The sequence below is a fragment of the Trachurus japonicus genome, chromosome 20 (assembly GCF_045865225.1).
Source record: "Trachurus japonicus isolate A0001 chromosome 20, Traja_1.0".
Taxonomy (NCBI): Eukaryota; Metazoa; Chordata; class Actinopteri; order Carangiformes; family Carangidae; genus Trachurus; species Trachurus japonicus.
The window spans coordinates 9,427,740-9,452,450 of record NC_140926.1 but is presented as its reverse complement, the minus strand read 5'-3'; the positions used below and the strand labels follow the sequence as shown (position 1 = coordinate 9,452,450).

Sequence of the window (24,711 nt, the reverse complement as noted above, 5' to 3'; positions counted from 1 at the left end):
ATTATTATTATTATTATTATTGGTTTACAGAATATCTAATAAAATATGAAGTGTGTAAAGTAATTACAAATTTTTTGTGTCTTTATCTTTTATATAAGCATCATCAAACAACAGAAAGCCTTTTATGTGACTCTACTTTGATTTCAATATGATAATAAATGGATATTGAAACTCAACTCTGTTCTCAGAGCTAATCCTCATGTTTATAATTTCACCCTGCAGAGTCATGAATAAACAGAATAACTCTGTGCACGTAACCGTCATAAAGACCTTCTGACAGCTTCTTGTGTTTGGTTTTTATCCTTCAGCATTTGATCAATCATTTAATCTCTCTAATAGGTCCAAATCAAAATTAATGGTGCGTGTAATAAGTGTTTAACTAAGCACTTGAGATTTTCACTGGTGCCTCGGTGACTTTCCCTGAACTGAACATGTCAGGCCCGATGAATTAAGGTTTCACAAATAAACTTTTGACAACTTATTGTTTGCCCCCAAACCGTGCCTCTTCCCAGTCTTGCTGAATATCTGTGTGCACTTTGCTCTTGCCACAAGGGCTGTGTTAATTAATACATTTATGCCAATATATTTGCATTTCATAAAGTGTAATAAAAGCTTTTGATAATCCAAGATTTTGCGAGCGTTGGGTTTTATAAATGAACCTGAGTGATTTGGTGCCATCTTGTGGCGACTAGTGAAGCCATGTCTCATCTAAACTTTCAGTAGGGGAGACCGGGGTTGGTTGGCTACAGGGGTTGGTTGGCACACCCCTGTTTTCTGGCCTCCTGTTGGTCACAGACTCACAAATGTGACATCAAAATGATCATCTTTTTGAGCTGCACTTATCTAGTTTGTTAAAACATCTAAAAATGACTTGCTTTTTTGCTGAGGGCAAAATATCAGTTTTTTAGTACCAAAAGTAAAAAATTGCCCCCCGCACTTAAAGTGTTATAAAATTGCTTTGGATAAAGATATTGGAAATGTGTTACTTCCAGTTTGTAGAGATAGGAGTCAGCTTCAATTTGATATGAAACTTGAAAGTCTTTGATGAGTGATGTTAACTGGGCAACATCATATATTCACAAAAGTGGGTTTGTTTTGGTCGGGGTTGGTTGGCACACTCATGTTGGGGTTGGTTGGCACACACAAACCAACCCCAAAATGCAGTATACATATATTAAATGTGATTAAACATAATTTCATACAATTCAGTGCACTGAGTGCAAGAAATGAGCACATGACTTATGCAGTGAAATGGGCCACAAAGCCTAACATATGCCAATACTGTAATTCCAATGATTCTATATAGGCCTTAATGTAAATAATCTGCATCCACCCCACACAGCAAATCTAAAACACAGTGAGATGGAAAGACATAAAAATACAAAGAGGTGATATGCTATATTTAAGAATAAATTATATGTTCATTGAATATTTTCTCTTTAAAAAAAAAAAAGCTCAAATCATTTACTTTTTGATGTTCTGTGTACGTGTTATTTTGTTCGTGGCCTTAAATGCCCTGTTTTAGTGTTATACATGCAAATATATGCATGCATATACATGCTATCTTCTTAAATTTGAATATATTAGAATTAAATTTCCAATTTATTATTATATTGGTTGCTTCATCCATTCATTTTTACATTGTGCCAACCAACCCCATGAAGTGTGCCAACCAACCCCGTGTTGGGGCTGGTTGGCACAAGTGCACAGTATGATTTTATTCATAAATTAATTAATTTTAGAATATAACTGTGGACATTGAAATGTGTTTAGTTAAAGCTGACACCTTAACCTTTCATTTAATGCTGGTTTGAATATTCTCACATAAATGATGCCAGAGTGCTATGGCAAAGAGTGAAAAGTGTGCCAACCAACCCCGGTCTCCCCTACTAACTATTGTAATATTTATATCTTTGTTAATGTGACCATCATATAGACTGAGAGTCAGAGATGCAGTAATAATTTACTTGCAGAGATTAAAGTGTATTTTTGTATAGTAGGATCATCATTCAAATGTAACTTTATTTATCTTCTGTTCAGTATATATACTGAAACATTTCTAGTGTCAGTGTGACAGATATTATCAACTTTATCATGCAATATTGTTTTTGAAAGAACCTTTAGAGAAGTTGAAACTGTCAAGCAGGTGCTAAAATGACTCATATTATGGAGTAAAAAGGAGAATATATGCCCTTTACCTTGTCCAAGGGGACATTGGAGACAGTTAGCGGCTTAAAATTCCTATGAAACCACATTTGTGAGGACCTCTGCTGGATTAACAGCGTCACTGCAGTAACAGACGGTGTACCTCCTCAGGACTCACCTGTCTGAGCAGCTGCTATAGTGTCTTTCTATCACTTTAATACTGAAAAGTGCTGATGCCTGCAACATCCTTTTTTCCTTGCATCTGTTTGTATTGCAAGTTACTTACATCTGTGCTGAATCTGTTAAACGATTCCAATTTAGTTTTATTTTCTAAGTTACTTTCATTGTTACTTTTGTTTTGCTGTTCTTTTTTTAGGAGGTTTATATTAGGCTATCATGCAAACTGTGTTATAAATTTTAAATGAAAGGAATTTGGTCCAGATAATCAGCAGGCTTAATCACCCCCTAATAAGTGATCCAATAGTTTCTATTATGAACTAAGAATATCAGTTGGCCTGCTGTGGGAGGATCAATACAGACCGCAGAGATTTTACACAACCTGGAAACCTCATTCTAAGCAATGCCTGATGATTCATGTACAAATCATTAGAAAATGAGTTATAAACCGTGAATAAGGCCATTCATTACATTTTAGCATCTACATTTAAAGAGAGACGTTGCTATGTCATTGTTTAATTGAGTGCATTTTAAACAGAATGTGTGGAAATTGGTTTTAAAAACTAGTTTCTGATGCTGCTTAGTTCTCACCACAGAGCAAGACTGACATCTGCTGTCCTCCATCAGGAAAAACTTCACAAGGTCTCTCTTTTGTCTGTCGCACACAAGACTGTCACAAAAAAAGCTTGCAGACATATTAGGCTACATCTGAGCCAGTTGACTTGTCAGAATAGGAGTATTGGGGGAAGAAGAACACAACAAGACAGTAAAGAGCCATCAACAGGAGCAAGTAGATTTGGATGTAGGTTATTGAACACAGGGGTTCAGTGTAAGAGGTTTTGTTCTTCAAATCAGCACTGAAGCACATGTTCAATACAAGAATGGGCAGCAGGGACGATGCTGTAATAACTAACTAGACTGTGCACTGCATCATGTGCTGGAAATAGTTTTGGCAGCAACAAGGTGGAAAAAATGCATCTGTGCAGAGAAAAAAGCTGTAAATCACACCTCAATGAAATGTGCCAATTATCAGAGAGAGAGCAGCAGAGTCACAGATCATTCACTGAAATCAAACTCAGCATGAAAAACTGTAAATAATAAATAGCTATTCTCCATCGTGCTGAGCTTTAAAGGTCCAGTGTGTAAAATGAGGGGAAAACTGTGACATCTAGCATTCCGATTATATTATTTATCTATTAAATAATTATATTGTCTATTTAATAACGTGGAACTCTTGAAACGTGCTCTCTGGTTGGCTGGATTTTCCATTCCGTACAAACATGGCGGCGCAAGAATGCGACACTCTCTAAGCAAGACCCCTGCTGTACTATAGCCTATATAAAAGAAGAATTATAGGGCTATGAAAACCAAACAGATTTTATTTTATAGCGATTATACTTAGGCTACTCAGATTTTGCCAATAAACCTTGACAAATATTACACACTGGACCTTTAAGATACAATGTAATTCTACTAAATGGCCTGTAGGGGGCAGCAAACTCCACTGCGTCCAAGCTGACGCAAATTTCACCAAAGGAGAAGAAGAAGCTCACATGACAACAATTAGCAACAGACCATGATGGACACCAACACTAACTAATATTTTCATCTCATAGCTGATATGCATTAATACTTAATAAGTCTACATTAGTGGTTGATTGCTTTTGCTTTGTTAGGTCGCGCTTTTGCTGTTAACAACCAGCAGCCGGTTAGTTTAGCGTTGGGAACATTTAGCAAAGTGTTTAGCAGCAGTTAGCCACCAGCTAGCAGCTAGCTAAACTCTAATTTTACTGCTCAAAACAACATAAACACGTAACGTTTGTGACAATGGACAAGATTTACAAAGGTGAGTGAAGTGAAAACCTCAGCGAAGAGATGGTTGTCACTTAGTGGCAGGTTAGCATGTTAGCCTCGCTGTTTGTTATTTACCTTGTTGTGAAAAGCTCCCAGACTGCAGCTGATCTGATAGATACAGATAGGAGGCTAATTAAAGTGGCTTTTAACTGTGTTTGTTGCTAGAATACATTGCAGTCTGTTACCATATCAAATCAGCAACTTGTAGACATGACATTTAAATGTTGACATGTAGCCTAAAACTTGATTGGAATTAATATACTATGAAATATAATTGGAAAGTATTTTTATTGCATGAAAGCTAGTCTTGTAGTCAAGACCACCAAACCCGAGACCAACAAGTCAAGACCAAGACCAAACCAATATGAGACCATTTTCAAGACCATTACTGTATTCAGTACCAGTACTCTTATAATCATGTGACCTGTATACATTATTCCCTAGCTAACAAGAAATGATCATTTTATATATCAATCAATCAAATCACTTCATTTCATTATGCAGTTTAGAAAACAAATGAAATTTACTTGTGCAACATAATATATACCATATTTCATTGAAATGATATATGGATTGAACAGAATAACACTCCCACTTTTGACACTAGTGCAACCAAGTTTTTCAGATGGTCACATACTTTTGTTGAACAATTTTTATGATTACATTACATAAACCAAAGTGAGCGTGTGGCAGAGAGAGACATTTCAGACACAAAAAAAAAGAAAAAGATGTCACTGCAGCTGCAGTCTTGACTGGTCTCGATTATTACAACACTACTGAAAGCTGTCACACACCTCAATAGATCAATAGATAGATATAGTCTCACTTTTGCACTAACTTTAACATTAACATTGATTGTGTGTAAGCATCTTTTGTGTTTTTCTTGTTTGAGCTCTCTTTAAGTTGATGTGTGTTGTTCGTGTGTTGCAGATGTGGGTGATATCCAGTCTCGCCTGTTACACCACAGACCCGTCATCAATGCAGAGGTCCGCTACTTTGTGAGAGAGTTTGAGGTATTTACACTCAGATACTGTTAATAATATATTCTAGTCTCAGCCTTATGGTAAAAGTTTTTCTTCCTTATTACAAGCACAAAAAAACTTGCTTTCACTGGCAGATTTTTATACTTATTTCAAGTGAAAATTATCTAAAAACAAGTACATTTTTAGGTGATGAGTCTTATGTAAGTGGAAAAAGATTAGTTTTGACTAGAAATTAGACATTTTGACAAGAAAGAAGACAAATATTCTTGGAAAGATTTTGAGTTTTTGCAGTGTAGGTATCGGAGGCAGAACTTCACCTAAAAGGACTGGGAACAAAATACTCTTGTCATTTCCATCATGTTCAATGTTATTATTTCATGTTTGTGTTTTTAATGGAGGCAACAATTAAAGATCCAGGACTTTATCAGCAAAGAATCATAAGTTCAATGCATAATGTGTAGTAATACTGTGACAACACTAAGCTCACCTGTTGTGCTGTTCAGGAGAAACGCGCTCACAGGGAGAGCCGGCTGCTGGAGAATCTCAATAAGATGGTGGTGGAAGCAAATGAGGAAATGCTGCCTGCAAATTTCGAGACTGTAAACCAAGATGTGATGACTAACATCATTAAACGTTGTAAGTCTTCTGTCTCTGATTTGCATAGATTTTCTTTCCCTTCAAGCTACAATTTAATTTCTTTAATCTAATTAATTTTTTAAGGCAGTATTTTTTGTTTTTGTTGGTTTTTTGGAGATTAAATATGAAATGTGGAAGTGACTGCTATGTGCTTGTTTGTTTTTTCCCCACAGTGGAGGCTGCAAATCACATGGCAGAGAGAGTCCAGCAGAGGGAGCTAGAGGCACAGCAGGTACAACACCATTGCCTCGTAAAACTGGATTTCACTGTATATATTTTATGGCTTTATTATGTACCTATCAAATGTATTATATCCAAATAAACCTACTGAGATGCATCATCCCAATTTGAAGGGCATCCTGTGTAAAGCTTGTTGAGGGCTGAGTGCATAAATGTGTAGTGTGTGAGTGCACGACAAGAGGGAAATAACAAACTTAGAGACATCTCAAATTAATTTATGGCAAATGAATTATATTATTATTATTATTATTAAACCCTCTGGTCAGGCTGTGAAATCAAAAACTTTCTGCCTCCCATTTTCTCATCTCCGTCTTCCCTCCAGAGCACCCAGCTCCAGACGAACATGGAGCATCTGAAGGAGGACTGGGCCGACTTCCTGAAGGAGCAGCAGAGGGCGAAGGAGCAGGTGGACGAGGAGCACGACAAGGCCGTGGGAGAGCTCAGCACCCGTTACAGCGAAATGAAGATGGAACTGACAAAGTTTCCACCCTTCTAATCTAGTCTGCGTTTGTGTGGGTACGAGTCAGTGAAGGCACCGTCGTTTATAACACGAACACTTTATTATGGAAATGAAGATTCGGGTTTTTGATTGATGAACTCCGAGAGAGGGGGGAAAAAAAGGAGGTTTTGCTCCTGCACAAGAGTCGACATTTTCCAAATCATGAGCGTATGTGTGATTAACAATGTGGCAATTTCACAGACCGTCAAACTCACAATTTTTTTGTCTGTGGGCCATTGAACTGGCGTCGCACGCTTAAAGGTGCAAAGTGTCTGGAATATGTCACTTTTAAACAAGCAATCATTGAAAGGCTGTGAAGCACTTCAGGATTTTTAATGGATGCCTGCCTGAAGGGTGCCGGTGATAAATTTGCGTCGCCCTCACGTTGAAAGGAACCACAGCACAGAGCAAGTGTTGTTGAAATGAGCTCGAACAGAACCGTTTCCAGTAGAAATCATCCCTCACCAGCTCTCCTGTGTTTAGACCGTTCACCCTCGGCCATTAACTTCAAGTAGCTGCGTATGAAGTGACTTTCATTATAAAAAGGTTACCGCCGAAGCCAGCTTGAATGTTCAGCAGCAGCTGTTCCTTGTTTGCTTTGCCACCTTAAATCTGATTTTAATGAGCCACAAATTCAATATTTTTATTGCTGGTTAAACAAAAAAAAGCATCAATCATATTGTTGCTTCGGTTTTCCTTCTGCTCTTGTACGCAGAAGTGTGTTTTCAAGTCGATAGTTGCTGTCGTGCTTTGTGCTTTTGACTGTTTCAAATGCACCAAACACAAACTTAACAGTTAATTTAATGTATTTCCTTGTGTGTTCATTTAATCAATTGGACACAGGGGATTCATGTCATAATTATGTAACCTCTCCACATTAAATTGTGTAAAAATAACTAAACCGCTGTGACCTGGACTGGGTTTTTGCTGGTTCACATCCACAGGAAAATGGCTTTCCAGTGACGAGGCCGAGCCAGGATGTGAAAGCTCAGAGGAGTAATGTCTGAGTCTTTGGTAATAGTCAGTGATTTGTGGTGTAACAGCCATTTAATTGTATAAAACAGGAAAAGTCCGTCTGCAACATTAAGATATCATTGCGTTTTTTGGTTTATGTGAGCAGATATCCATCCAACATGCAGAGGGATCTGTCAGGCTGCTGGCACAGAAACTTTCCCTCTTCACAGATGACAGCATACAATCCTGTAAAACGAACCCCATGTGCACAGAAAGATTTTGTGCAGAGGCTGAAATCTCCTCTTATCATTCTCCGCTGTCTGCTGCCTGATGTCTCTGGACTCTCAGCTGGCTTGTGTTTTGTCTCCTGTGTCCATCAGGGAGCAGTGTGTTCTTCCTGTTTTGCAGGCAGAGCAGTGCTCTTGGGCCGTGGAGCTGTGATTCCCCGTGCCAACATAAATGGTGAAGGAAACAGCAGCACCCAGCTGGAGCCCCACTGGGCGAAGAGATGGAGATAAGGGGAGTTGTTGGTTTATGCAATCTCATATTCTGTCTGAAAAAAAGCTCTCGACATCAACTGGCGCAGACTGAAGTATCACACACAGGTGAAATACACAGATAACATGTAATGAAGACATTTAATAAGAGCAGGATTTGATCTGAGTAAATCAATTTGCACAGCTTGACCAGTTCAGTGAAACGAGAGCCTGTAAAAACTGTTGAAGCTTTGCTTTGAATGATCAGTTCGGGCTCAGGCTCAGTTATAAGGAAAACCCAGAAGATGTTAAGTAAATATGAACTAGAGATCGTCTTGTGATGGGACCACACCAGACACAACACCCGTGTGTACTCAGTAGTTATTGATACAGCTTTTTTCTTTTCTTTTTTAAATGTCCTATTGTATGTTAGACTAAATTCACAAGTTTATAAAGGGGAGGTCACTGCAGGTCATCTTTTATTTGCAACCTGGTGTCCTTCAGAGATAGAAACCAAAGGAGAGACAGATAAGGACAATAAAACCTGCAGCTCTGTCAATGATACAGCTAAACAAAATGTACAAAACTTTAGGATCATGCATTGTTCCAGTGCAAAATCACGTCTATAAGACAAATATTCATATTGTCCGAGTTTTATAAGTTATAGGGTTGAATAAACAGCTGCACGATTATTACAAATATTTGCCTTTATAAAGTTGATTATCATTGAAGGATATTTTACTAGATGCATTGGAGTTCACAATGATTCCTTTATATGTGACCAATGATGTGTCAGTATTAGATTTAAAGGTGCATAAAGTTTCATACGTCCATACACTGTTGTACTTTTCAAAAACTAATGAAATGAAATAAAATACCAGTAAAGTTCATCCTTATTGTCATTAAAGAAAATAATTAACTGCCATGACATCATTGGCCTGCTGATGTTTCTTTGAGGCCGACAGCAAACTTGGCCTCACCAGCCATTTTCCTCTCGTCCTGATCAGCTCTCAGTTTAGTTGAGTGATGAGAAGAAAAAAAAGCCTCTCGAACACAGTTGCAGTGTTTTGTGTTGGAACATGAGAAAAGCTAGGAGGCATTCATTCAGCCGCGCTCTCCAGACGGTTTATATGAGAATTTTCGCCCTCTGCATGCTCACTCTCCGTCTTTTGTGCAACATGATGGGCCCCTGTTACTCAATTATTGAGGGGTCCAAAATGAAAATGCCAATGAACAATAGCACTTTGCTTCCAAGTTAATAACCTGGCTTAACAACACCCCGGGGGTGTTGGGTCGGTGATGGGTGCCGGGTGGAAGGTAATGCATGTGGTAATATGAATTCTTTGGCAATAGCAAACGTTCACCCAGTGGGTCGCTAAGTAAGAGGGGGGGTGGGGGCTCTAAAAGCTGCAGTAAAACAAATTAAGAAATGGATATTTCTTTCTGGGAAGGTTGCAAAGCATGCTGGATAGTCTCAGAGCCTGGCAGCTTTAGAAAATGAGCACTAGGTGGCATATAAAAGCAATCATTGAAAAGAAAAGAGTTGGAAATTAAACGTCCCACCTTTCACTATAACTGCCAGCACCCCCTCCATTAGCAGCCAGTGATGAGCTCCCTGGTGAAGGCTTATACATTGTAACATGTCAGTTTTTGTTCTGAGCTATGAACAGAGTTCGGTTTCTGAATCACTTTCACGTTGCCTCAGACCATTTTGATTTGCCATCTTTTGTGCAACACAGTTAGTAATAATCCGGGCTGTTCGTGATGTTTTGCATCTGTTCAGTTTCGTTTAAAAGCCTCGCTAATACAACACCTCCATGTTCCCGCCATGTCCAAGAAACACAGGTTAGAGTCCAGCAACAACAAACACCTTCCTCAGTCGATCCGAGGGCAAACAATAGCCGGACAGTACGCCGAGAACGGCTTGTCATCAGCCGGTGGCCACCAGCCGCAAGAAGGATTGTTGTCGTCTAGATTCCTGAGCTTTACAAGACTGTCTGGCCTCGCTACCAATCACATTCCTTCTGAATGGCCTTGGTTTCCCCTGTTTTTTTTGTACCAGGCAGGTATTTTGCTGATGTTATCTCCTATTGTGGTTTCAACGGCAACCGTGACACATTTTTTCCACATAAATGCCGCAGTTGAAGGAGCTTGATTCTTGCGTGAGGCTTTCTTCTGGCTTGGTTTCATTGTTTATAGCAAACGGTGGTGCAGAGAGGTGACACACACGGCATGATGACATGCTATTCTTATAGATTGACTTGGGCTGTGGCCTACGATTGGAGAGTCTCCATGCATCAATCTTTATTTCTTCTCCAAGTTTATTAGATCCATGTCTGGCAGAGTAGCCGGTAATAAATTCATAAGGCTGATGAAATCTCTGAAGGCGCCGTAAGGTGAATAGAATTGGTCCGAGTACAGAGCCTTGTGAAATCCCATGACTAACTTCTGGGGATAAAATCAGAGAGGAGAGAAACACAAAGAGACATAATAAACGACAGGAAAAAAGACATTTGAATGACAACTTGAAAGAGGAAATCAGAAGAGAAGGAGTCAAGATAAAAGAACAACGGATAAAGCAGAAGACAGCTGCAGAGAAGAAAAAAAAGATGGAGGAAGCGAATGGCAGCAGTGACGGCAGTAAGAAGATCTGGGAGAGAGGAAGAGAAAGAGAGGAACAAAAACAAGAAAGGAGGAAGACAAAGACGAGATTGGAAAGAAAGACGCAGAGAAAGGAAGAGTGGTCTCTGGCCTGTAGATCATAGCAGGCAGTGAACAGCAGCTCCAGGCCGGTCCTCCCAGCACCTGCTGCTGCTGCTGCTGCTGCTGCACAGCCAAGTCAAACACATTATTCCAGCAGACGCACTGCTTAATGGCTTCTGTGGAGAGACCTTTACCGAACCCTCGGCTGCTGTTGGAGACACACAGAGGTTTCCTGAAACCCCCTTTAAAGTCGGTGCTTACACAGGGTGACACCCAGGAGAGCGCGCCGCACATAGACACAACTTTCCTACGTGTGATCCATCAGATCATTTTATTACACACCTCCTTTAGTGCAGGACAAACCAGACACATGTCGGAGTCATAAACTCAAGTTAAAAGTGCTCATAGGCCGACGGAGCATGGATACAGTAAGGCCCACGTTTACAATAAAACACCTGGGTCACTCGTTGTGAGCCCGTCTGCCAACACGTCTCTGTTAAAGGGACCTGGGTTTAGGACCGGTGTTGAGCCGAGCACAAATCATCCTCAGAAAAACAGTAAACATCTGTTTTGTGACTTGGCCACCTCTTGGCCAGTGTCAGCCTGACCTCAACAAGGCTGGGCCTCTTTTACATTTTCCATGAGAGCCAGCAGGAGTGCCAGTAAGTGGGTGACAGCATCTGTCTATTTTTTTTTTAAGAAGAAGGAAAATAAAAACAAACCTTGACGCAATGAAGGCAGGTACCAGGGCGTTCTTAAAGTGCTTCAGGAAAAGTGAAGCCTCATTGGTTATTGATGACATTTATGGCTTGCTTCACATGAAATACTGTCTGCTGAAATATCACTTGAGAGCCCTACTTTCCTCACAGCTTCGGGCCTTTATGGCAGCTGTTTGATGTGTAGGTTGTCAATCATGTTTGGAGGCATGACGCATGTAAGCGAAAGCTTTTCTTGGACAAAAATAGTGTATGTCATCCTCTGTTGATCTTTGTTGGGAAATCCTGTTTTCTATTTCAGAGGCTGGGCTCGGGTACAAACAGGAACCCCATAAGAGTTGGTTGCATTTCAATGTCTTGCTCAAGGACACTCCAGCAGACTGCATGCTCTTTAATGTGTGGGCTTCAAGGATTTCTGTGTCATTATTTATACCACAATATTAATTAGCATCACATATACTGTTTTATAATGCTGCAGGTGATAGATTAATGTTTCTCTAAACCCCCTTTGAAAGCCGGATTGTGAAGGACATAAACGTCTCAAACACACTAAATATATACATGCATAATTTCTTTAAACGATGGTTAATTAAAAGATTACATATAATAAATATAACACGTAAAGGATCCAAAGGCCTTGGAGCAGAATGACTTATTTGCGATGCAGAGCCGTGTTGTGCAGGAGATTGAAGTGGCTGGCATACGATTTGGAAATAACAGGATATCCATGTCCAGGTCCTCTTTTCTCATCTTCTCTCACACTCCTGGTTCTCTACCTTCCTCTCCTTTATCTACAATATTCTCCCTCTCTCTTTCTTCCCCTCCTTCCCTCCTCCTCTCCGCCTCACCTCAAACCCCTCACACTCTGGACTGTATATCCTGATGGCTTTACCAGCAGGAAGTGGGGCTTTTACAGTGATGGCACGGGACCAAGAAGTGTCTGAGGAAGGCCGCCGCTAAGTCAAGTTGGGCCCTGTCACCACCTGTGATGTCTCGCCACCGCGGGCGACTTGTTTCAGCGTTCAACACAGTGCGGTACTGTGCTACTTTTAGAAAATAGACGAGAAAGTAAATGGCAGGTGAATCTTACAACTTGCACAGGCACCGTTCTCCATGTGTAAAGTGGATCAGAGAGTCAATTAAGACGTATTTTACATGTTCACATGCCAGTATTCCCTAATTAAGACCATATGAGCACAGCAGAGACTTATGGGAAAATCATTATGAACCATATTTTACGAGAATTTAAATATATTACCATAATGATGGTGCTGGATGGAGCGTTTGGGGGATCACCGAATTTCATTTAAAACAACAAAAGGACCACAGTGGTGGATGAAAAGATGGACAGACCAACACAATGCCTCTCCCAGAGCTGTGATGGGATGTCGCTCTGTAAAAGGAATTCAGCAAATAGTGTGGGACGTCAGTTAACTGTTTTGTTTATTTCCCCATCCCATCATTAAACCGTGTTAAGTTTACAAGGCGTTCTCCAGTGTGTCCTTGGGCTTTCGCAGTGAATTAATGTTTCTTTTAGCGCATAATCCTATTGAATCCCCCGGTGCTGTAATCCATGCACTGCTGCTTTTTATGATCTTTTTGTGATGATTGAATTTCATGATGCTTGAAAAAAAAAAAAACAGCCTCTGAATACTTTTATTTACATGGTTGTCCACTGAAAAAAAACAAATGCACCTAAGCGAGGTCATTTCCAATTGCTCCTGACATATGTAGCTTGTTTACAGCTTCTTTGTGGAGCTTCCAGCAGGAAGAGCAGAAATAACCCAGAGAGTGAATAAGCCTTGTAGGAAAATATGATTATTCCAATATTGTGGCTTCCTCAGGAGAATGGACTAGTCCTGAATCCTGAATCCGCCAGAAAGCATTCAACCATGTAACACTTGGGATACAGCAGGAGTCGTCAAGGTAATCCATATCCATTATTCCTCCCTCTATTGCATTTGTTATTTTGCAATTTCTTACAATTAACACGCAAATGATTTTTCCGCCCACTTGCAATGCCTTCCTGGCCCACCAGTAGGCCCAGGCCCACAGGTTGGGAACCCCTGGTCTCCCTCTTTTTAGCCACCCAGATGAAAAGACAAGGTGCTTACCGATTTCCATCATCTTAATGTTTTTTTTTTTTTTTTCTGGGATTGTTCCAAACATGTGGGAGAACCTTTTCTCTGCTGCCTTTTCCCAGCACGGGCGCCTGCTGAAGTGGCTCCAGTAAGCTGTCTGCAAATGACATTGGTTCCCCTCCGTTGGTCACATCCTGTGTCCCGGATACGATACTCATGACCATGAGTTGTCTCTGTATTCCTAATGGAAACACGTCTGGCTTTGCACGATGTCCAGTTTTGGGATAGACGGTGCTGAAATCATTACTACAGTTTCCAACAGGGTAATTCCCATATGTTTACATGACAGAATTGGATTTAGTCAGACAGAGCCCCCTGAAATATTCCTGAAAGTCTTCTTTAAAGGGGTTCTCAGTGTGTTCCCTGGCTGTGTTGAAAAGCAGACACCAATTTGAAATAGATACGATTTGTGATAGGTTGTCCACAGCTGCTAAGAGGAGGAGTGTTATTGTACACCCTCCGCTGAGAGCGCGCTGCTCTCAGAGCAGTAAGAGGGAGTGCAGCCCTGAAATAAGTTTGGGAACACACAAGATGAAACAGATGCAAAGCAGGTTTTCATAAAGCCGATTATATGCACTGATTCTAGTCTGGAGGAGGGTTTTCTCTCTCTCTATTGCCTTTTATGGTTCTAACCTGTCTGGGTTTGTGCTGTTTATAACAATTAATATTAATTAATAGGGTAAAGTTGTGGTTAATTAACAGTTTATGGTTGATTGGGTGGTGAGGATTAAGGTGCAGCATATACTGTATGGCCATGGCTGCAGAGACACATTTACAACTGAAAGGTCAAAGAGGTCATCTTGACACAACACATTACTAACTGTCCACTCAGCTCATCACAAACCCCAGTAGGATAAAATAATACTGCAAATACAGTAGCAGCTCTGTACTTCTTGGAACCGGTCAAACAGGTTGACGACACAAATTTGTTTTGGAACTGTGGAGAGCTACATGAAGTGCGTGACCTTGAGAGAGTTGTGCATACTGAATCCTCATCTTGTGGTTGTGATAGAACAAACTGGCCATGTTGGACTCGGCCCCGACTCCGCCATCATTTCATGAAGTTCTTCAAAGTAAAAAAAAACCAAAAAAAAAACGTACCCACAGGTTTTTACAGCCACGGGTTAAAGATCAGATTGTCTCTTGTCAGCCGTAGGGTCAGTGTAGCATCATCTCCCTCTGTGAGGGAGTCTCTTACAAGTATATTGCTTCTCCCCTGAATGCCTGTGCTCCCTGTGGGCAAAACAATGTGTGAGTGCGTGTGCATGTGTGTGTGCGTGCATGTGTGTATAACAGTGGAATTTTAATGGTTGTCTAGGGAACAGTGGGGCATAACCTGCACTAGCTGCCTCAAAAGCACTGACACACACACACACACAAAACTTCATAAACAACTCAGTCAGTTAGGCTACTTAGTGTATACATATAGAGAATACATATAATGTGTGTGTGCATATACATCAGTGTACATACATGACACTTCATACACTGTCTATGCATGATGGGTTCTGGTTTTATAAAAGGCCTTTGACGGTCTGGAGCGGTGTTATATACGTTACCATAGAGCTTGGCAGCATTTCTGTTTCCATTCTGTAACCTCTTCCTTTCCTCCTCCCACTCTTCCTGTTGTCCAGATGAAAAGAAAAAGGGGGGATGATTAAAGAGAAAGCAGGTACCTGCTTCTCTGGGAACAGACACACACGCACACTGCGTTGTGGGAATAGATAGACACATAATTTATATCCACCGTCGCCATTACACGAGCATACAGCCCCCACAAGAGGCACTATGTTGGGTTGATTGTATTTGCCTAAAAATGTTCTATAGTTATGATGAGGAGGTAACTCTGACTCATACCGTATTTAACTGTTAACCATCTGTCATCAGAGATGTGAGACCTAAACTTAGCGCCCATACTTTTGTTTTTTACCATTAAACCAAAATGATAACTTTGTGTTATCTTATTCCACAGTTTATGTTCATAATATCTCATCTCTTTAACAATAAAAGTTTTATTTCACATCTGAAGCTTCATTATGATCATATATATCATCCTAAGTAGGCCTATAATGTGTTAGCCTTGGGTAGTCTGCCTGTCTATGAATAGTTGGATTGGCATGATAACCAAACCAAACCAAAATGGTAACTTTTTGCTCTCTTAATCCACAGTCTATGTTCATAATATTTCATCTCTCAAACGTTTAAAGTTCACAAATAGTTCACATTTTGAGTTTTACTCTATGTTAAGTAGGCTACTATGTGTTAACCTATGTAGCTATGTAGGGATGTACCATGGTTATCTCCACTATGAACTCAGAATAATGCTTTGTTTTCACAGCATAATGATAATAAATTATATTCTGTCAGACTTTGGTATTGAAATGTTTTGAAACTCTAACTCAGTATTTGACATAGATGGATAAATGTTTGGTTCACATTAACGAAAGTGGAGTCAGGTTCCCAATTTTCTCTGATGTTATCATAACTTTATGATTTTGCTAATCAACTCTAAAGAAAAACAATGTAGTGAAACCTGTGACCTTTGGGTGAATGGCTATTTAGACTTTGGTTGACACATGGGATGCTGCAAATAATCAACAATCCACGAAGATGATTAGTATATAAACACCCTGCAACTGGGTCAAATACATGTATGCATCCAGTTGTGTGGGTTTAATTCACTGCATCTTCCCTAGTTTACAGTATAGAGTAGCCTATACAACACTAACAAAAGTGGAGTCAGGTTCACAGTTTTCGCTGGTGTTATAACTTTAGGATTTTACAAATCAACTTTAAAGAAAAACAATGTAGTGAAATTTGTTTGGGTGACTTTAGACTTTGATTGACACACTTAATGGGATGTTGCAAATATCCAACACAAAAAAACATCCATAAAGATGATTTAAGAGGGTCAAATATACATATCCATTATGTAGGCTAGGTTTAATTCACTGCATAACAGGAGTCAGATTCCCAGTTTTCTCTGGCATCTTCATAACTTTATGATTTTGCTAATCAACTTGTAGTGAAATGTAGTGAAATCTGTTATCGTCTTTGGAGGGCTGACTCTTTGACAGTTGATGGGATGATGCAAATGATCAACACAAAAATCCACAAAGATGATTAAATACATACCTTGCAACTAGGTCAGATAGGCCTACACATATGCATGTAGGTTTAATTCATTGCATCTTACCTACTTTACAGAGTATACACAAGTGGAGTCAGCTGGGTTCCCAATTTTTTTCTGGCTTGACCTTTTCTTTTCTTTTTTTTAAGGTGACTGACTCTTATGACTTTGATTGACACTTAATATGATGCAAAATAATCAACACAAAGATGGTTTAATTGGGTCAAAAACATAGCATCCATTAATGTTAGGTTTGATTCACTGCATCTTCTTAAATTTACAGTAGGCCTATACAGTAGGCTATACTATGTATGCATTATCTCCCATCCAGTGAGATTTAACCACACACAGGCTCAATATTTGATAACCATATTTGATCAAAGAGACTGACACTTGTTTGAACCGTCTGGTTGGATAGAGTTGCAAAGCGCCTGCATGCCTGCCTGCCTGCCTGCCTGCCTGCCTGCCTGCCTGCCTGCCTGCCTGCCACAGATCTACACAACATCCTGATTGCAAACCCAGGTGGATCTACGGGAATCTCCATATGTATGTGTCCCATCCAGAGTTCACATTCCGCTGAATGGAGCCTGCCAGAGGGGCGTGCACCGCTCACAGTCAAGTCTTTTTCACGGCTACACCAGCAGGGACACCTCAGCCACCGAGAGAGATTCACAATGGCTCCAGCACTGAATTGCACGCCCCGCATCTTCTTCTTAACTATTTATGTTTCCTCGCTGCTTTTCGCCAGTGTGTTCTGCGACGCGGACGCAGAGGAAGATGAGCATGCCAAGCACTCATACACGGTGGAGATGTTCAACGAGGCGGTGCCCACCGCTCCCCACTTTGTCATGTTTTACGCCCCATGGTAAGTGAACAGTTACCAAGTTTTTTCTTTTCCCCCAGACGACACTGAAATAAACTTAACCGGCAGTGACATTAGCCTTCACTTTAATACGTCCCAAATGCACAGTAAAAAAAATATATAAAGCTGCTCTTCCACGTAATAGTTACCGGTAAGCAAAGCGGTATGTTAGCCGGCAAGCTAGTTAGCATGCGAGCTAGTTGCGTGCACAGTCCCCCAATTGGTTAACCCGTACAGTTAGCATAGCGGCTAACTAGCGTAGCTGAGCAGTTTTCAAATCAACGGTAGCCCCCCAACGGTTTGGAACGTTTGCAGCGCACCGGGCCTCCGTCCGTCCGTGCTAACAGCTCGCTATCTCTAAATATCTGGGTTTTAAACTTTTTAGAGTCAATGCTCAGTGCGGTCTGAAACATTAAAACACAGTTTGTCGGCTTGGTTTGTGCTTCATCCCACTGCTAACGCCAAAAAAATCAATCAGTCACCGTGCCAAGTTGTAGTTTGGGAAGCTTACGTGGCACGCACTGATTGACCGGCGTGACGTCAGCGGTGCTAAAAGTGGGGTTCACGAACCTCCAAGGACCTTCAGGGGGGAGTCCCAGGATCTCACCAGAGGACACGATGTTACATTTGACTGTCATTTGAAGCAAAGGGAAAAAAAATAACATGAAAGTTCAGGGAAAAAAAGACAAGCTGTCATTATATAAAAAATGAATAAAATAAAACCCAGACTCTGCTCATTATCTGTGCTAAATCAACCCAACGCTGCAGCTTAGTGGTGGCAGCATCATGCTGTGTTGGGGGGCAAAGCTAAATAGCACAAAGTTACAGTTGGAGTTATCCCTCAGGAAAACCTGATCCAAAGTGCTTAGGAGGAGCTCAGACTGCGCTTGAGCTTCACCTCCCACAGGAAAGTGACTTTGCTCACAGTCAAAACAACACATGAGAGGCACTAAGAAGAGCTGTGTAAATGTCCCTGAGCGGTCCAACAAGAGTACTGACTTGAACTCTATCAAATCCCCTGTAAAAAAAAAATATATATATATTCTGCTGTCTATTGACTGTCCCTAATCAGTCCAGAACTAGTGGAGGAGAATGACAGAAAATCCTTATCTCCGTGTGCAGAAAACCCACCATTTATGAATTCAATGAAGCGCCTGAATACATAACATTTTGTCAGTGTGACATTTCAGGTTGTCCTTTTTAATAGATTTGCAGAAGGCTGCAATTTAACAGAATGATAAAGGTAACGCCATCTGAAAACTGTCTAAATCCACTGTGTGTTGTTGTGTTCAGGTGCGGCCACTGCCAGAGATTACAGCCGACATGGAATGAACTGGCAGACAAGTACAACAGCATGGACGAACCCCCTGCGTACGTGGTGAAAGTGGACTGCGTCCAGGACACCAAGTTCTGCTCCAATGTCCATGGGGTTCGAGGATACCCCACGTAAGTACAAGAGCCACGTCAGCTATTAAATAAATTAGCATGAATGAGGCTGAAACGGAAACTAACAGAAACGGAAACCACGGTGGAAAATGACAGAGCAGCTGTGATATTTGCAAATAAACACTAATATTCATCACTGATTGACAGAGAAGTGACACATTGACCTGCATTAAGTTGAATATTCTCAGAGCATCATCATTACATCCTCTTAAATCCTGCCTATTGCTTGCTATACCTGCAAACACAGCAGTTTCTGGGTAATGATTAACAGAGTTTGTATAGCAAAACATCACCAGGTCCTATAGTTTGAAATGACGAACTATAGACAGGAGTCATAACTCTGCCATAATACAATTCATTCAATTGAAAAATGTTTTTTTTTCTTTCTCTTTTGTGTGTTATGTCTAGGCTGAAATTGTTTAAGCCAGACCAGGAAGCAGTTAAGTATCAGGGACCCAGAGATCTGCAGTCCTTGGAGACGTGGATGCTGAAGACACTCCAGGAAGAGCCTTCGGTGAATTGCGCTCATTTAATTACGTGATAAACCAGTAACACTTGTGCTAAACAGTTAAGCTCATAGATGTTTGTTCGTGTGTGTCCCTCAGGAACCAGAGACTGAACAGGAGCCTCCCAAAGCCCCAGAGCCCAAACAGGGCATGTATGAGCTCACTGCTCTCAACTTCAAGAGCCATATATCCAAAGGTAAAGATTAAGTATGAAATATGCTTCTTTGAAAAGTTATGCAATTTTATCTTGTGTATTTAGACAGCTGTATCCTGCCTTAACAGAGAAATTATCTCTGTTTGTCTTCATTTTTGAACTTTTTAAGTTTTCAGACACACTGCGTACTGTTTCTCCATCCTTTGTTATAGAATGGAAACGCTCCATTGCCTTGATTAACATAACTGACAAGTACCTGAGTCACAATCCCAAGTGTCAAGTCGGCGCAATATGTTTCTGGACTTTCACACCACGGCTTCAAAAATAAACAGTGCTCATTATAATTGTCTCCGTGGAATTACATTTTATAAGCTCTGCCAAAGTTGAATGTTTTGTTTTTTGAAGAAAAATAAATTATTCGTGTTTGGAGATGGGGGAGAAAAAAAATGCAGGATGTGACACAGGCATTTTTTAAAACTGTTTATAGGTCCCACCTTCACATCTTGGCAACAGAGCTGCAATAAACATTGTGTAATTGGTTGCGTAAAACCTCAGGATAAGAGGTGTACAGTTTCATTTCCAGCAGCTGTGTGGAGTTCGTAGCGGATTTAGCTTTTGTCTTTGCTCCATCCGATGAAAATTATGAACCTATAAACTTCTTCAGCCTCCCTTTAGTACAGGATTTGCAATTGTGTTTTTATGTTCACATGGAAATGGATACACACACCTAACATTTACTTATTTGTATTGAATCGTCTTGTTACTTAGTTGCAGTTTCTTTTTCTTACATGACTTCTCTTCTGTTTTCAGGTGCGCACTTCGTCAAGTTCTTCGCCCCGTGGTGCGGTCACTGCAAAGCCATGGCCCCCACCTGGGAACAGCTGGCCACCACCTTTGAGCACTCTGATGATGTCAAGATCGGAAAGGTTTGGTCATTCAGATTGTGTGCAGATTCACAGGCTTCTTGCTGCAAATAAACATAATTACTACCACATAATGTGAGCGGGGTGAAATCAGGGCAACTCCCAACATAATTGTACTTTATAATATATTAATGCTGCCTTTTTAGACACAAGGCCTGTGCTCCATTTACTTTACATTGCACATAACTTTACAACACTCAAGGTATTGCATTCCAGTTATCTGTTGGTCAAATAAAAAGCCACCTCTTTATATCCTGCATTGTTAAACAAGCTCTTCCTAAGCAAATTTGCAGAGTGGGTGTTTGCATTTGTGATCATGGGTTTGATAACGTGTAACACATGTTCATTCATGTGTTGCCCAGGTGGACTGCACGCAGCACTACGAGGTGTGTTCTGACAACGGTGTACGAGGATATCCCACTCTGCTCTTCTTCCACAATGGACAGAAGGTATGAAGAAATGTTTGGACTGGTTGTAACTGTGCACTCTTAAATAAACTCTGCATGCTCAGTTATTTGAAACTTTCTCTTCTCTGCAATACCCAAGAGTTACTGCAAACTGCTTTTATGACATTACATCACATTGAGATGGCTAAAGATAAATATTTAGCAGAAAAAAGTGTTTATTACATTAGAATAAATCACCAATGCTTTGTTCTTCTTTTTATTAGTTTGCTCATATTAATTGCATGTGTGTGTGTCTTCTTACAGACAGAACAGTACAAAGGCAAAAGAGATCTGGACTCTTTCAAAGACTTTGTGGACAACCAGCTGAAGGCTGCCATCGCTGAGGAGCAGGAACCGAGCGAGGACCAAAAAGCAAACGAGATCCCCGAACCAGAGAAAGAGGAGGTTAAGGTGAGTGTGAGCAAGAACAACAACAAAAACAACATCATACGCAGATTTATTTCACGTTCTCTATGTGTATTTCTTCTGGGTTTTGTTGGAACATTTGCATAACATGTCTGAGCTGGTACCATGGATCCACAGATGGGCAATAGTAGCTGCACACAGTGGTGCTGTTTTATACAGATTATCCCTAATAATAGGTTTTTAAAACCACCCTTGTAAAATTAAGCTGATTCATTGCTAACAGACAGACTCTTTTAAGTGACAGTGCTTTTAGTGTGGTAAATGTAGCTCTGTACAAGTGAGTAGTTTTAATAACAAGTTTTTTTTTCCTGTCCTGTCCACAGTCCAGTGTGCTGGTCCTGACAGAGGACACCTTTGATGAGACGGTGGCCAAAGGCTTCACCTTCATCAAATTCTACGCCCCATGGTAAGCAGTATGTGGAATGAGTGACTTTAAATCGTACAGAATTATGTTCATGTATTTCAATGAGCCTGTTGTTCTAAGTTGAATTGATACACTTGTACGATTCATAAAGTGCCTGCATAAGAAATTGAATCAAATACTAAAAGACTGAATCTTAATCTGAGTCGAACCTTTCCCTGTCTCCTCTCTGCTCTGTAGGTGCGGCCACTGTAAGAACCTCGCTCCAACATGGGAGGATCTTTCCATGAAAGAGTTTCCCGGCCTCACTGATGTCAAGATAGCCAAAGTGGACTGCACGATTGAGCGCACACTCTGCAACAAGTACTCTGTAAGTGTGTGGATGGATCTGACTAAAATGACAGAGAGCAGTGACACCGATGTCCTTGTCCTAAAAAATGAAATTAAAAATCAGCAGTGATGTCCCAAAAAAAGGGGGGGAAATGCGCCAGATATTTGCCTTTTGTTCAAGGACACTATTCCTCTGCTCTAAATCAGTGTTAATCTTTATGATACATTGAAATGCTTCCACACAGCCTTCTGGTCTGAAGCTGGAAACCAGAATGAATTTGGTAAATGGCCAACTAACACAAGTCAGATCATATGTGTGGGCATCCAAAAAAAAAACACCCGTACATCTCTCGAGATAAACATGATCTTTAGTCATCTGTAGCCTCCAGCTCGCTCCTGTTGGTGCCACTTCTCCGTCTACCAGATATTGCCTTGGTGCTGATCCAAAATACAAAAAAAACCTGCCCCAGCTTGTTCCTTTTTCTCTTGTTTGTCTGAGTAAGCACATTGAATAATCCCCCGTTGTTGTTCTGTCCTCTGTTTCTCTTTCTCTCTAGGTGCGAGGTTACCCCACGTTGATCATGTTCAGAGCGGGCGAGCAGGGCGACGAGCATCACGGCGGCAGGGACCTGGAGAGCCTTCACGGCTTCGTGATGAGGCAGGCGAGAGACGAGCTGTAAAAAAAAACACCAATAGAGTCAGCGCCCACACTGCATATCTGGCCAGTAGGACACCACTCTCTCTCTCATACACTTGCCAGATCTTTCTTTATCTCTCTCCAATCAGGTTCTCTTCAGAAAGGAATCAGCCAATGGCAGACCGACGCAGTCTGTTCTTAATCCAGTGTTCAAGGATAGGATGATTCAGTAGAGTGTTAAGGTTGTCGGTGTATTTCTCATCGCTGCTGCCCCATCCCCAGATCTCCTTGTATGGCGATTACCATTGTACTGGTTGGGTCTGTAAATGAAGCAATATGTCTGACACCCACTTTGCAAGCACTTCTAAATGATCAGAACCTGACACAAGTAATGTTTATTATAAGAAAGAAAAAAAAAAAGTAGCACTGACGGCCAAATGTTCCACTTTAAAATAACTTGTTTGACTTTTTTAAATGCAAAATTTTATACATGGGATCTGTTTGTTAAATCATGAGCCATTAATGTTGCGGTGCGGTACTGTCATTCAAAGGGGCTGTGAAATTTGAGTGTTAAGTTGAGGGTACCTCATATCCATGCCAGTAATGGCCTATCTGACTTAACTCTCAGGGAAACGCGCGTGCAGGCTGGAGAGAGCGTTAACAGAGGCGTTATTGTCGTCACAGGAGTCTGACATGGCACGGGGAAATGACTTCATATTTTCTCTTGGTGACTCGGAGGAAACTAAAGATCAGGTCAAACCAACCTCTCATGCTCCATTGAAATGTAAAGAAACGTATTCATGCATCATCATCCTTCTCCAGTCCATTTCCGACCCCTGTGGTCTCAGTCACCTCCCTCTCTGCTCTCCAAGGATTCAGCGACTCAGGCCGGGACCATGTTCCTCCATTATCTCTTATTACTGAACTTCTAAAAACTCAGAAAAGGTCATCAGCAGGTCATTTCCCCAAAAGTGTCCTTTCATGACCCTCAAATGTAAAAAAAAAAATTAAAAAAAATCATAGTATAAAAAGGGTTTTTTCTTTTCTTTTCTGTATGTTGTTCACATTACAAAGGTGTTGGGAACCAAGAGGTGGAGCAGGAGAGGGCAGCAGGGTATCAAGGTTGATTTCATAAGACATAGGCATAGGAGTGTACTGCTTTGATTTGTGCTACAGCTCTTTACGAGGACACGTATGTTCTCCTAAGACTCAAGCTTAGGGTCCAGGTGGGCTGGCTAACATCATATCACCTGTTTTTAGACTGTGATTGTGATTTATGATTAGTTTTGTGTGTCCTGTATCATAACCATTTACCAAACTTAATACACACAGGGTGAATTGATTCAACAGTCAACAGCCAAGAAGAAATGTAAAGTGTGAGTCTTCTCAGCAGCGCACACTCTCAGTTATCCAAGTCGAACGCCCTTTGACCCAGGTGAAGTTTAAAGCACTGCATGATGCAGGGTACCACTCGTTGTCTAATCTGCGCACACAAACAGTCAGAGACACAGCAGTTATTTGTCAGTAAAAGTTTTTATGGATAGCACATGGTCTAAAGAACTCCAGCGACAAGTTTGTGTTTTTTTTTTTTTTCCTCGTGAGTCATGGGTTGTGCACCACCCATGGATTTTGTACAAAAAAAAAGAAAAAGAGTAAATAAATGGCAAGTTGTAACATGAGATTTCATAATAAAAACTTTTTTCAAAAATAAGTCTTAACGTTGTGTTTTTTTGCATTTGTCTTTATTAATAAGGTATGTGATTTCTTTTTAATAAAAGGTGCAATAAATAAACGGAGAATGTACAAGTATTTACAAAAAACAGTCTAAACATGATCACAAATGTAAACAGCAGCTCACCAGAGGTATATTTTGTAATTTATGATTGGTTAGGCATGTAAGGTATTTTGATTCTTACTGGTATTAGTTTTTCATTAAAATATGTTCAAAAAAAAAAAGTATATATAT

The 24,711-nt window shown here is 40.6% G+C and overlaps 2 protein-coding genes across 3 annotated transcripts; both read left to right on the top strand.

Annotated features, from left to right (window-relative positions):
• The first annotated feature begins 3,860 nt into the window (after window positions 1-3,860).
• On the top strand, window positions 3,861-7,434 carry bloc1s5 (biogenesis of lysosomal organelles complex-1, subunit 5, muted). Its single transcript, XM_085763436.1, has 5 exons — window positions 3,861-4,168; window positions 5,107-5,189; window positions 5,663-5,795; window positions 5,969-6,027; window positions 6,358-7,434. The coding sequence occupies exons 1-5, from the start codon at window positions 4,150-4,152 to the stop codon at window positions 6,529-6,531; spliced, it is 468 nt and encodes a 155-aa protein (XP_085619562.1). The 5' UTR covers window positions 3,861-4,149; the 3' UTR covers window positions 6,532-7,434.
• A 9,856-nt stretch (window positions 7,435-17,290) lies between these two features.
• Window positions 17,291-24,701, top strand: txndc5 (thioredoxin domain containing 5). Of its 2 annotated transcripts, none has more exons than XM_085763750.1 (10): window positions 17,291-17,519; window positions 18,810-18,962; window positions 19,371-19,476; window positions 19,568-19,664; window positions 20,433-20,548; window positions 20,908-20,994; window positions 21,256-21,402; window positions 21,741-21,823; window positions 22,019-22,148; window positions 22,666-24,701. In XM_085763750.1, exons 1-10 carry the CDS (start codon window positions 17,329-17,331, stop codon window positions 22,786-22,788), a joined length of 1,233 nt encoding a protein of 410 aa, XP_085619876.1. In that variant the 5' UTR covers window positions 17,291-17,328; the 3' UTR covers window positions 22,789-24,701. The 2 variants fall into 2 exon arrangements, with proteins under 2 accessions (XP_085619876.1, XP_085619875.1); XM_085763749.1 differs by having other exon boundaries at window positions 21,256-21,408.
• Window positions 24,702-24,711: the final 10 nt, after the last annotated feature.